A 15,191-nucleotide genomic window follows, 5' to 3' on the forward strand; every position below is an offset into this window, starting at 1 on the left:
CCTTATATTTTCTACAATTTTCTTTATATACGAAGTCTTCTTTTCCCAACAAGAAACTGAAAACATTTTAACCATCGTATTGTTCGAAGAAAACTATATGTAACTAAGAAAAAGTCCCGATTTCAGTCATGATGAATTATTAGCAGACCGAGGTGCGGAGCGTAATTGCAAGTACATATTTCCCTACAAAAATTTTGAACAAGTTTTAAGTTTCTCGTTGTGGAAAGAAGACTACGTATATGTATTAAGAAGAAAAGGCAAAATATAAGCCCCACCCACCCGCCCTGTCTCAGTTGTAATGATTTTTTTTTTATTCGTTGTCAGATTGAGCGACGAAATTTAAATGCAAATCCACAATTCTCCACAAAATTTTACTCTTTTAAGAACATTTCACATGGTAAATTTTTGTTAAAAATTGAGGATTTGGCATCTAAGCTCCGCCCTCGAATAACGATGAATAAAAAAAATCATAACAATTGAGAGCGGGTGGGTGGGCGGGGCTTATATTTTCTACAATTTTCTTTATATACGAAGTCTTCTTTTCCCAACAAGAAACTGAAAACATATCTAACTAACGTGTTGTTAAAAAAAAACTATATGTAACTAAAAAAAGTGCCAATCTCAGTCGTGATGAATTGTTGTCACCGAGGTGCTGTAATTCCAAAATCCATATTTCCCTACAAAACTTTTGAACATGTTTTAAGTTTCTCGTTGTGAAAAGAAGACTACGTATATGTATTAAGAAGAAAGGGCAAAATATATGCCCCAACCACCCGCCCTATCTCAATTGTAATGATTTTTTTTTATTCGTTGTCAGACAGAGCGACGAAGTTTTCTCCACAAAATTTTCCTCTTTTAGGAACATATTTCACATGGTAATTTCTTGTAGAAAAATGAGGATTTGGCAACTAAGCGCCGTCCTCGAATCACGATGAATAAAAGAATCATTACAATTAAGAGCGGGTGGGTGGGCGGGGCTTATATTTTCTACAATTTTCTTTATATACGAAGTCTTCTTTTCCCAACAAGAAACTGAAAATATTTAACTAACGTGTTGTTAAAAAAAAAACTATATGTAACTAAAAAAAGTCCCGATCTCAGTCGTGATGAATTGTTATCAGACCGAGGTGCTGTAATTCCAAAATCCATATTTCCCTACAAAACTTTTGAACATGTTTTAAGTTTCTCGTAGTGAAAAGAATACTACGTATATGTATTAAAAAGAAAAGGCAAAATATAACCCCCACCCACCCGCCCTATCTCAATTGTAATAATTTTTTTTTATTCGTTGTCAGACAGAGCGACGAAGTTTTCTCCACAAAATTTTCCTCTTTTAGGAACATATTTCACATGGTAATTTCTTGTAGAGAAATGAGGATTTTGCAAGTAAGCTCCGTCCTCGAATCACGATGAATAAAAGAATCATTACAATTAAGAGCGGGTGGGTGGGCGGGGCTTATATTTTCTACAATTTCCTTTATATACGAAGTCTTCTTTTCCCAACAAGAAACTGAAAACATATTTAACTAACGTGTTGTTAAAAAAAAATCTATATGTAACTAAAAAAAACTCCCGATCTCAGTCGTGATGAATTGTTATCAGACCGAGGTGCTGTAATTCCAAAATCCATATTTCCCTACAAAACTTTTGAACATGTTTTAAGTTTCTCGTTGTGAAAAGAAGACTACGTATATGTATTAAGAAGAAAGGGCAAAATATATGCCCCACCCACCCGCCCTATCTCAATTGTAATGATTTTTTTTTTATTCGTTGTCAGACAGAGCGACGAAGTTTTCTCCACAAAATTTTCCTCTTTTAGGAACATATTTCACATGGTAATTTCTTGTAGAGAAATGAGGATTTGGCAACTAAGCTCCGTCCTCGAATCACGATGAATAAAATAATCATTACAATTAAGAGCGTGTGGGTGGGCGGGGCTTATATTTTCTACAATTTTCTTTATATACGAAGTCTTCTTTTTCCAACAAAAAACTGAAAACATATTTAACTAACATGTTGTTCAAAGAAAACTATATGTAACTAAAAAAAAGACGCAATCTCAGTCGTGATGAATTGTTAGCAGACCGAGGTGCTGTAATTGCAAAATACATATTTTCCTAGAAAAATTTTGAACATGTTTTAAGTTTCTCGTTGTGGAAAGAAGACTACGTACATTAAGAAGAAATGGCAAAATATAGAATTAGTTTTGCAGTCTACACAATTTCTCGATTGGGAGTATTATGATTCGAATTTTTATTTACTACTTGAAAATTTTCTCATAAAATTTGTCTAAATGGAATAATAGCATATATACGCCGCGCGAATTAAATATATTTATTCACTCAAAGAAATGATCTCAACACCTTCTCGTGCATAAACGTATGTTTAATTCACTTGTTGCATAATATTTATTAAAACCTACCTACGTACTTACATGCAATAAAATTTGTTCTTCTTCTTGGATTATTGAATTGATATCGAATCACGGCTTGGATTATCTTTCTTTATAGTACCGAAAATATTAAATGTGACCTTCGCAAGATACATGTGCTTAGGGGTACAGAAAATTCCGATTTTAGAACAAAATTCATAATTCATGTATGTGTGCACTATAACTGTAAAGTGATGTAAAAGATAGCAGTAAATAATACGTATACGATTAAACGTATAAAAAACTGGTTAAAAACTACAAAAAATTGTATTAAGTATCATTTAAAAAGTTTAATCAATCACCGATAAAATTATTCGAGAATTCTAGAGTAATAAGAGTAATACCAATTAAGACATAATTATTGGTAAATATTTCAAAAATACAAAACAAATTTATAATAAAAACAACGGAGTGACTATTCGTACACACAGTATGTACGAATAGTACAAGAGCTATTGATACACACGGTGTGTACGAATAACTACAGCGCTAATCGTACATACAGTGTGTATGAATAGTACGCGCGCTGTTCATACTCACATGTAGGTACGTCCACATTACAAATGATACAAACATCTGTTCACACCATTTTACTCTCTTTACTGTGAATAATCTGTAGTTCGATTACGTTGAATATTTCATGATCATCAGATCATCAGATGGATAGAGATTTTGTATATAGGTATCACTCAGTAATTAGGCGTACTAACACAAGTTGAAAGGTTTTGGCGCCACAAATCTTCGATTTACCTTCAAACTCCAGTTCAAATTTAATGATTTTTACGACCGTTGTACGTCTTTTCTAAAACTATATGGTATACTTATGCTTTTACAAATCTGTGGCTATAAATCGCAAAATGGGTATAAGTGACAAAGAAGAAAAAGCTGTATTATGTCAAATACAAGCAAACCGTAACAGGCATTAGAAATAAATCCAAGAGACTAAGTGGTAGGTAGGGTGTTATTGAAAGGTACGTACAACAAAATTGACAGTTCTTCACGAAGTCTAAGAAGTCTAAAATAGTATATTATTAGCCAAGGTTGCAGAGCCAAGCATTCTAGACCGAGCGCAAATTAGAACCCGAGACGCGCAGTGTCGAGGGCTCTAAGTGCGAGGTCTAGAAGTGGCTTTGCAACCGTGGTTAATATACTATTTTTTTCACTAGTAGAAACCATAAGACAATAAACTGAAAAATAAACGTTCAATTTTTTGACGCAACATGATTTTGTTTTGATTTCTAATCAAACTTGATCTAAATCTTCAACACAAAGAAAACCGTTTATACTTGTCGCTGAGTTAATCATTTTATCTTCTACCGTCTACCAACTACCATGCGTATACTCAAGTAATGTTTGTAGCACACATTTGTTCATTTTTTAAGAAATAATCACATCAAACATTGCGTACATAACCTCAATTTTTCTTTTTGAACCCGTGGTAGCAAAAGTTGAATTTGCTACCACTAAATGAGTCGACATTTGCATGCGTCCAGGCTGCTAGTGAAAAAAACTTATTTTGTGTTGTCAAAATTATAAGGGGAAAATCAACCCTTATCCAACCTTTTTAGACGCTACTGAAGGATAAATAGGTAAAATTAATTTATTTTAGTAAATCCTAGCAACTGTAACAATAAAACTTTTGTCAAGACTAAATGTTGCTATAGAAACGAGAGATGATCTTTTTATCAGAGGCGTACAACGAATTTGGACATAAATTTTAATAATTTTTATCTCTAAAAGGAGAACACTTTTACCTGAAATTTTTGTAACTTTTAGCACCCATACTTCGAGACCAACTGCCGATTTTATTTTGTACGTACCTTTCAATAACACTCTGTATATTAACATAAGAAACAAAACACAACAAAACAGTGCTAACAGACTTAACTTTTATTTTTTGTACTTTTTTTTTTCAAAAAAACTTTAAAACAAAACAATGGAACTATTTTTAAGAAGATTATAAGAACGAAAAAAAGATAGTTTAATAATAATTAATAGAACATCTCCAAGTGTTCAGTATCATACTAAAGATTCTCGCTTTCACTGTAAACAGTACAAAACCAATCACCTTTCAGTTTTCGCTTGATATTGGCACATTTCTTTAGTACTGATTCCATTCGACATCTTGTTACAAATTCTGCAGTGCAAGTTCTTGATTTTTTTCGCAGTTATCAAAAAACGAAGTAGAGCAGAATAACCGGGTGCTGCAAAATCTTTTTGGACTAAAGATACATGCACTTCATTTTAAAAAAATTCTGATTTGATTAATTTTGGCTCAGTAGGTAAATGGGAAGTAGTATATTTAATAGTGGATTCGTAAGATAAACCAATCCATTCAAAGATCAACTTCTTTTTTTCATAATCTGATTTTAAGCTGTATTTTACTGGAACCCCAAAAGTTTGTTTTTTTCTTTTTACTTCCACAGCCGTTGACATGTGACCTTTAGGGCGCCCACAACGAATCATTTTTTTAGGAAGTTTAGTTGCTTTTAATTCAAACAAAAATTCTTCATTTAGGTTGGTTTTGGATGATGAAACAATAGTTTTTTTTGCCGGAGTAGGCTCGTTCATTTTTTGTTAAGAGCAACTAGGTAAAATATGATATTTTTCACTTTGATTCTACGAGATGGTATTACTAGTAGATTTCTGTCTATAGACTTCACTGTTAGCAAATATTTTTGCAAACGTTAATTGAACAGCATTCCCTACAGCATCTTAGATGTGCCAATCACAGCCTTAATTTTGAGGGATTAGTTTTTCTATTCTTTCCTCATTTGTTTTTGTTGCAGTTTCTTGGTGTTCATTATCCTGATGTTTATTATGTACCACTGCATTTTTCATATTGGTTTCGAGTATTTTCTATTAGTTTTTTGTTGTTATTGTTTATTTCTTCCAATGAATTACTTTGATTCAAGTCTTCAACGTAAATAATCTATTCTTCCACATTTTTTCACAGTGTGATTAAACATTTTCCTCTGTGAAATTCATTTCAATTTCTTCAATACCTGTATCAAGCACTTCGTTTTGTTAGTGACTGCATTTTTAGACGAACTTGCCAGTTCACATATAAGTACCTCTATATTCATTTCGTAATAATTGAGAAGCAATTTGGCGTCTTGCATTTTTTGCTTATATTTTTCAGTCCCAAACTCGGATATAACAACAGCAAATCTGGAACATAATTTTGCTGCTTATTCATATTTTTTGTTAGCTCTAACAGCTGTAGGTGTTGGAGATGCGAAATCCAATATTGTTACTTGTTGGCATGCATCATTTGCATACAGATTTTCCATATTGCTTGACGCTCTGTGATAACTTAAATAAAAATTCTTCTTCCAACGATTAAGCATCAACTTTTCGTCAGACGGATTCAAACCCATTTTTTCTCTTAAAGCCAAAATGTGGCAACATAGCAATAGCATTTGGTTAGAAAGCTGCAGTCACATTTGTCATTTTTCGTTTAGTTCTAGGTTTTCCTTAATTTTGTATCTTACCATAAAAGAAAATTGCTGCAGTAAAGATTTCCAAGCAAAAGGAGTAATTAAGTTGTGATATTTCCATTGATAAGTATCCCGTTTAAATTTAATTATTTCCTACTTAAGGAGTAAATCGTGAACTTCTTTCTCTTTCAATTGGTAATGAAGAAAACACCTTCTTGAAGTCAGTGAAAAACTGGTCCAAAGAAGACAGTTTTTCAATACCTGCTTTCAGCATTTGATTAATATTTTCTAATCTACTGGTTGTATTGTTTCCAAATGTTAGGCAGTGATGACGATATGCACAGACCCACTGCTCCTTTATGTCGTGCCAATTTTTCTTATAATATGCCGTAACTTTGGGAAAATTGAAACTTATTCAATTCTATTCTATATACTCTCCGTCACTATGGCTGTATGTTATCCTCTGTATCAAATTCAGGCACTGTTCTTTGTGGGCAGACGAAATCTTCATTTTATCCACAGTAATTTTCCTGCGAAACGTCTTTAGAGTGTAGTATAAGCATAATAACAGCCTAGCATCTGGAAATTCCTGATTGAAAATGTGAAGGTCCTTCATATCCTTATCAGTGAAAGTAGTTTTTGTTGCCTCCCAGTTAGCATTTTCTTTTTTGAATAACTGAGTCACTTCGCCTAAAGTAATTTCGTCCTCATCAATCAACAAAAAAGAACATATAATTTCACTATGTCCATTTTCATCAACAGTGAGTACAACGACATTCTCAGGTTATTGAGTTTGTAGGTGCCATCGCATATTAATATTTCCGGAAAGTACTTGAACATTTGTTTCATTGTCTTACTTTGGTAGTAAATTGCTCTTAGATTTTTGTCGCCATTTCGGAAAATTTTTACTGAGTCTCCTTCTTGAATAAGTTTCGGGATAATCTCTTCGAGTTTGTGTTTAATAGTGCTTTAGCAATTGACTTTATATTTCTTTCAGGGTTACGATTTTGTTTGTTTTTGACATAATATAGTTTTGTGCGTCTTTCGAATTGGCTTTCATTTGCATAAGATGCACCATTTCTTCTTTGTCGCTTGGATCCAGTTTGCAATTTCTAGCCATAAATTTGTAAGAGGATTCTTCAAGTCTGTGATTATGCATTTCTGTAATGCATAACTGATGATTATCGTTAATACTTATTTTTATACTAGCTGGACAATTATCTTGCATCGTTTTGTGTCTTCTTTAATTTACTCTTAAAATGTTTACCTCTTTTGGCACATGCATAATCAATTTTATAATATTGCACGTCATCACTACAGTTAGCGGCCTGTTTCTTCTTTCCTTCGGAAATTGTTACACTAATTCTTTTGTAAAAATATATATAATTCATGTCTTCGTAATTTTTTAAAGTTAGCGCCACTCTTCGTAAGTTTCGAAAGTTTTTCCAACTGTTAACATATTGTAACTTTATTATCTTGTTATAGAAAAGATGTGCAGTACTTGTAAAAATTATTAAACTCGATCTGGAATGTCTGGAGTTTGAAGGTACGTTGGGAACATTTGTGGCGGCTAAAGTTTGAAGTTATGCTTATATCTGCAAAGCTATGATTGGACTTATGTTAGTACACGTAATTACTGAATGATACTGATATACATACACGTACCTTTTATCTATTTGATGATGGTCACTAAATATTTAACGAAATCAAACTGAAAAATAGGCACAGTCAGAATCATTCGTGTGTGGGCGTACAATTGTGTGTACGAATAGCGCTGTAGTTATTCGTACACACTGGATGTATGAATAGCTCTTGTACTATTCGTACATACTGTGTGTACGAATAGTCACTCCGTAAAAACAACGCTCCTATTTTGAGTGAGCAATCAATGAAAAGTGTAAAAAAGTTCAGGTTTATAAATTAAATAACCCGTACCCTTCGGGATTAAGTCAATTTATCACCTCGTCACTTTGCGTACCAGGCACAAAACTAATTGTTTATTTATAGTCAATATGTTATGACGGTGTGTCATAATTTATAATTTTCAGCAGATTAAATTTCAAAAGTCACTTGTTTATCTCTGCATTACAGAGTATAGCTTAAAAGCGTAATTTTGGTTATAAATAATTCGAAATACGTTGGCTACAAATCCAGCAATTCGAGAGGGTATTTACGTTTAGATAATCACAATACATAGTTGCTTATTATGGTTTGTTAGAACACCACAACGCGGTGTGGAATGCTGTAATCAATTCAGACATTTGGTATACACTGTAATAAAAATTAAGTCATAATCCAAACAAAAACCGCAGTAGATAAAACTACGGCCGAAAAGCCATAAATTTGCATCAGCATTTGCGTAACTGTCCGCTCCCCAATACTGAATAACTAGACCCGGCTTAATTTTAATTTCTGATGAAATAACCGTTTGCAATCTAGCGACTAATCCGCTGAAATGTGTGCGGATCAGTGCACCTACGGTTCGATGCAGTTTTAGTCCCGCGAAGATCAAAACATAATTTGGAGCGCAAACAGTTATTTCGACGTTCGTTCTCCAAATGGAAGGCATACAAGACTAATAGCAGCAAGAAAAATAAACTTTCCCGGCGCATCCACCAATTTGGTAATCCTATTTTCCCATGGCAAAGGCGAGCGGTTTCGAATTGTAAGTCGTGCGTCTTCATCAGCTTATTAAAGTAAAACAGTATGTTAATTTCGGCATTGTGCCTTGTTTATTCTGCACAAACGGAAAGTTCGAACTGCCTTAAGACATCTGTAATTTGATACAACAAGTCGCTTTTAATGTCGAACAGTTCCGCTTTCCACCACTTGTACTGCAGCGAAAGCGTTTTGACTGAAATTATTGCGAAAACCCGCTTCGGAGATGATTTCGGTTGTGGAACATGCGAACGAGGAATTGTGAAAGACTTACGATTTATATCGAGGGTAACTGAACTAGAAATGGGAGCCACTAGATTGTTGTTGGTTGCTTGGCAAGTAAATACGGTGTGAAGATGCTTCCTTTCAAGCTTTTCCAGGTGGAGGATATTTCTGACTCGACGCTCCGATAAGTACTCGAAAGAGTCGTCGAGGAGAGCATTCTCTTGCCACCACGTTACTTTGGGCGGAGGACGACCTGTGTCATAAAGAGAAAATTTTATTTCAATGTCAAAAAATAAGCATACAATTTTACAGTATAAAATATAATGTGGAAATGAATGCATGCATACTTCTTCTTCGTGTTCTAACTAAAATGTCTATAGCACTAGTAGCTGAAACAACTGTTTGAATAGTTTATATTTGTTTTTAAAGTATAAATCTTTTTAATGATGACTGACATAATAAGAACATAGTGAAGAAGAAACACAATTCTAATCATAAATTAACACAAAATAATTCTACATAATATTTTATGAGTAAGATAGATTTGTATGCAACGCATTTACAAAATATGTTCGGAGTCGGATTTAATTAAAAAGAAAACCGGATCGGATTCCCATAATGGATTGAGATTTACCGTAGATGATTTAATTAACTACAAAAATTAAAAGTAGATTTCTATATGAAAATTCTAAAATAAAATAAAACAAAATTACTTTTACTATTCGAGAAGTAAATTTAATTTTCAGTCTTTTTGTGAAGGCAAAAAATATTTTATTTTATTATTGCTTACTATTACTTTGTATAGGTTTCTCCTTACTGGAAGAAGGTCATATTAATAAGATGACTTAAAACTTTAAATTATAATTTCAGAAGCTACAACAATTTTTCCTATCCGACGTGGTTTAGTATTGATTTAATCAATCAAAAAAATCACAGTTAACATAAAAATAGAGAAACTGTACCACAAGACATCGTTGTAAGCTTCGTAGCATTTTTCAGCAAGGTATTAATCAAAAATAAGTAGTATAAATAATTCCATAAAAAGTACAACTGTTGATATAAATTGTGTTTCTGATACCCTGCACGTATTTAATGTGTTGCAAAATGTGATAAATGATGCTGGAAAAATGGAAGCTAAATTTACTACAGACTCTAATGGCGTCATTGCACCTCTAGTAAGGATTATATTCATTGGCTAAACGATTTATTATGTCATATTTTCCATATAATCTTAAAATCCAGTGACTATTCAGAAATAGGGAAAACCTAAAATACCTATCCAATTTTTAAAACTTATCAAAGAAATAATATAAAAAACTATAGGCTGTTAGCTTAAACAAATAGTTTTTCAAATCTTTAGTATAGTCATTCAAAGCACTATACTGTATGACACGACATGGATCTTAGTAGGTATCGATTAATATCTAAACTATAGTCATGGAAATACCCCTAGTCAAAAACACTAGTAACTTTTCGTAGGTGATCTTTTATATGTTACGAATATATTGCTATGTATAAAAATTCTATAAACATGGCGACGTCTGATACGGACGTACCTACCAGTGATCCGACAATTTTATTACAGTGAAAGTGTGAAAGATGCAAGAAAGTTGTCACAAATGCGTGCATTCGTTGTGTAAAATGTGGTGTAACGTATCACCGTAGTTGTGTCTTTACTAAAAATGAAAGATCTAAGTGTTTTCATTTTCTTAGTGAAAATGAAATGCAGTGTATTCACCACCAAGTTGATGATCAAGTTGATACAGTTGATGTCTTAACTTTAAATGAAGATGAACCAATGTCACAAGCCATTATTGACTTTCTAAGTAGCAACAAATTTTCGGGAATTCTACGTGATGCAAAACACTATTGAAGAACTTAAGCAAGAACTCTCAGATCTGAAGTCTACTAATATCGATATGATAAGATTATTTAATAACTGGCCAGAGAAGAATTTAATAAAATCATCGGATAAGGAGGTTGGTGCTTTATGACTGACTTTTTTTTAGACGGTGATAGTAAAACTTTTCGCAACGGAGGTCATCGAACTCAGCCGATTAAAACCCAAAAAACAACGACTGAAAGAACTATAAACACCAACTTAATTTCGGATGTCCCGTCAAATTCTAATTCAATACAATTCAAAACAAATAGTAACTATCTACAAGTTCCGAAAATTATTAGTAATGATGATGGTTCACCGAATTTTAATCTCGAACCAATTATGCCAACGACAAAAACACAGAGTCAAGGGAGCATCTATAACAAAAACACAACATCTTACAACAACAGCGTTCTAGTTGATGCAGATGGGTTGCAAACAAAAATGTCTAGGAGGAATAAACGTAAAATTGTTAGAGGGAATGCTACTTTACAAAATATGTCACTCAAGGCTGCGAAGCGTCTCAGTACTGTCTATGTTGGCAATTTACAACCAAATACAGTGGAAAATGATGTTAATGAATTTTTAAGATCTAAATTTCCAAACTTTGAATTTCTAGTGGACAAACTGCCTAGAAGAATTAATGCCAAAAGTGTTTCCTTTAAGGTAACGGTTGATCCAACTATTTACAACGATTTTTTCAAAGAAGAGTTATGGCCGGAAGGTGTTATAATTAAGAAATTTTATTTTTTAAAGAAAAAAGAAGGGGAGGCATCTCAAAATGTAAGGAAGCCTTCAGAAGCACACAATTAGGTCACGTCTTAATGTCAGGTGAGGGCAAAAATCTTGATAGTTTACAGAATCTTGATAGTTTACAGATTTACTATCAAAATGTCTGAGGACGTAGAACAAAGCTAAACGAATTGTGCCATTCAATCCTCAGTGAGTGTTACCCAATAATAGTAATTTCTGAAACGTGGCTGTGTGATGGCATTTTTAATAGTGAATTTATTGATAAAAGATACTGTGTATTTAGGAAAGACAGATCATCTCAAACAAGCATCAAGACTCGAGGGGGTGGAGTGCTCATTGCCATACAGTCCCATTACAGTTCCAGTGAACTTGATGTTAACACATCAAATAGGGAAGAAATTTGGATAAAACTAGTAGTTGGTAAAACTAATATAATTCTCGGTGCTTGCTACATTCCACCAGGATCAGCTCGTCAACTTTATAGTGATCATATTGAATTGGTTAATTGTATTGTGTCACGCTATCCTAATCACATTGTATGCATAGTAGGTGATTACAATTTGCCTGATATTAAGTGGAATGCAACATCTACAGAAAGCATGTCGGAAGGACTGTATCCATCGAATGTTAGCTGTGACACTGAACGTATCATCTGCGATGGTATGGCTTTTTCCGGCTTGGCACAACACAATTCCGTACAAAATGTTAACTTTGTAACTCTAGATTTAATTTTTTGTAACCACACCACATTGGTCAATGAATGCTTACCTCTTTTGAAATGTGATAAATACCATCCAGCTGTGATTGCAAACATCTGTGATATTAATACTCTTATTTTGAAATCTAACGAACCGTGTTTTTATCGTGATTTTGGAAATGCCCCCTATGAACTAATTGATAATTACCTATCAAATGTAAACTGGAATTTCTTAAACAATTTCTTTGATATTAATCAATGTGTAAGTGCTTTCTATAGTATAATCAATTATGTAATCGAAACATTCATTCCGTTAAAAAAATGTCAAAATAATAATAAATTTCCCAGTTGGATAGATAATTCTACTAAATCTTTAATTATACAGAAGAAAATAGCTCATAAGGATTATAAAAAATCTAATTCACATTATGATTACGTAAGATTTGCTCAATTAAGATACGAATGTAAAGAGGCTATTCACAATTGTAGACAATTATATATTGATAAGGTGGAAAATAATATAATATCTAATTCAAAAATGTTTTGGAACTATGTAAAAGCCAATAAACAGAACAGTGGCTTTCCTAAAACAATGTATTATAATGACGTGGAAGCTCATTCTTCATTTGACATAGCTGACTTGTTTGCATCATATTTTCAATCTGTATTTAGTCATCCTGATCCCGATGTTAATTTCTGAGATACTTATTACTGTGATACTGCTTTAGATTTAAATTTTATTCATATCACCTACGATGATATCTTGAAAAAAGTGCAATCTTTTAATAACCCTAGTCACCCAGGACCAGATGGTGTTCCTGCGATCTTTGTTAAAAAATGTCTGCTTTCTCTGATTAATCCACTTCAAATAATGTTCAATAAATCATTGTCTTTATCTGTATTTCCAGATTTTTGGAAAAAGTCCTTTATCTTGCCAATATTTAAAAGTGGCTCAAGAAATATTATTAGTAATTATCGCGGTGTCTCTAAATTACCATTTATTCCTAAGATCTTTGATGCAATTGTTGCAGATATTTTATTTGCTAGTGTGAAAGAAACTATTATTACTGAGCAACATGGTTTTTTCAGTGGGAGATCAACTACCACCAATTTATTTCTTTTCACGGAATTTGTTACTAATATGAATGAACTGGGATCGGAAGTTGATTGTATTTTTACTGATATTAGCAAAGCATTCGATTCAGTCAACATTAAACATTTGCTGAATAAATTAAAACATTTTGGGATATTTGATCCTTTGCTTGGCTGGATAGAATGCTACTTAACAAATCGTAAGTCGCACGTTGAATTTAATGGCATATTATCTAAATCAATTGATGCATGTTCTGGTGTTCCGCAAGGTTCCCACTTGGGACCTATTCTGTTCTTATTATATGTCAACGATGTAAAATATGTATTTCAAAACAGTCTTTTTCTATTATACGCTGATGACTTGAAATTGTTTCGAGCTATCAATTCTCCCTTTGATTGTATTTTACTTCAAAATGACCTAGATAAGTTTAAAATGTGGTGTTCAGATAATAGTCTTAAGCTTAACATACACAAATGTAAATCTATGAGATTCTCTAAAAAAATTGTTAAAGTACCTGAATTCAACTATAATATTTCGGATGTAGTTGTAGAACAAGTAGCATATTTTTGTGACTTGGGTGTAATGTTGGATCCAAAATTAGCCTTTACTCTACATGTTGATAAAATTGTCAATAAAATTAATAAAACCTTGGGATTTGTTCTAAGACAATGTCAGGAGTTTACTAGCCTTCGTGTCTTTTGCATTTTATATAATTCATATGTTCGCTCATTATTAGAGTACTGCTGTATAATTTGGTCACCTTACTATCAGCTCTATATATCTAGACTTGAAAAAATTCAAAGAAAGTTCATTAAATTTTTATGTTTTAAACTAAATGTTATATTTGATAAGAATAATTACGAACTCATAGTTAAATATTTCGGGCTTAGTTTCTTAATAAGTCGTCGCCATTACTTTGATTTGTGCTTTGTTTTTAATGTGTTAAATAACCGTGTAAATTGTTCTGACATTCTTAATATGTTTTCTTTACATGTACCTAATCGCGCCACAAGAGGTTTTCATTTGCTCCAAGTGCCTTTCCATCGCACACTATATGCTCAAAAATCTCCGTTATGCCGCATGGCTAAACTGGCGATGGAGTATAATGATCTGAACTTTTGTGGTGTGTCAATTAATGTTTTTAAGAGGGAGCTGAAGAATGATTTAAATATGTAAAGTGTAACTATTGTTATGATTTGTAATGGTATATTCCGTAAATAAACTATTATTATTATTATTATTATCTAAATTTCAAATTCGCAATTATTGAAAGGTGCAGGTATTAAAAAAGGAAAGTCAAGGGAAATTTTTTGTAAATTTTTAACTTCGGAGACTCATTAATTAGTAGCGTATGTCATCTGCTTCCAAATGTTATATTTCATACAACAACTTTATTTTGAATGAATAGAGTACACCATCAAAAACTATTATGTTCTGCTACACTACGTACGGTGAGAGATTGAGTTAGTAAAAATCACTAAAAATCTACGCGAAGTAAACTGTACCATCCGCGCGAAATTTGAAATTTCAAAATAAATCTAATCTCAAGCGCTATGAAAAATAACTTTCACGTTACTCGAGAATTTGTAGTGAGTTTCGTTTAGGAGCTATAACTTTACGATCCGAAAATAAATTTCATCGAGTTGATGTTTTTTGCTACAAAAATGTCTCTTACTTAATAACAGAAAACGATGTCTATTATCATTACACCTTTGTATTCTCCGGAAAATTATTTGAAATATCTCCTAGAACCACTACCAAGTTGCCGTTGATGCTAACTTTGATAGTCAACTTTTGCCGTATTTAAACGGGTTGTAGAAAAAAAGTGGAGGATTACTTTTTTCTTGTTGTCGAAATAAGTCTACACATATTAAGAAAAAAAAAAAAGGAAAATGTAGCTCTGCTCACCCGCCCTATCTCAATTGTATGATTTTTTTATTCGTCATGTTTTTGAGTAACGTGTTATTCAAAGAATACTGCGTATATTAAGAAAAAAATAAAGCCAAAGATTA

The 15,191-nt window shown here is 32.7% G+C and overlaps 1 protein-coding gene across 7 annotated transcripts in view; it reads right to left on the bottom strand.

The window, feature by feature from the left end:
* The window catches only part of LOC135136030 (hemicentin-2-like), a 587,972-nt gene that overhangs the window by 210,736 nt on the left and 362,045 nt on the right, over positions 1–15,191 (bottom strand). For all 7 annotated transcript variants that reach the window (XM_064065161.1, XM_064065158.1, XM_064065160.1 and 4 more), the window contains exon 5: positions 8,804–9,007. In XM_064065161.1, coding sequence (XP_063921231.1) covers positions 8,804–9,007 — 204 coding nt within the window. The remainder of the gene's footprint in view (positions 1–8,803; positions 9,008–15,191) is intronic.

Source organism: Zophobas morio, unplaced genomic scaffold, assembly GCF_036711695.1.
Source record: "Zophobas morio isolate AGI-343-1 ecotype UQ-CSIRO unplaced genomic scaffold, CSIRO_AGI_Zmor_V1 ptg000026l, whole genome shotgun sequence".
NCBI classification, from domain to species: Eukaryota; Metazoa; Arthropoda; class Insecta; order Coleoptera; family Tenebrionidae; genus Zophobas; species Zophobas morio.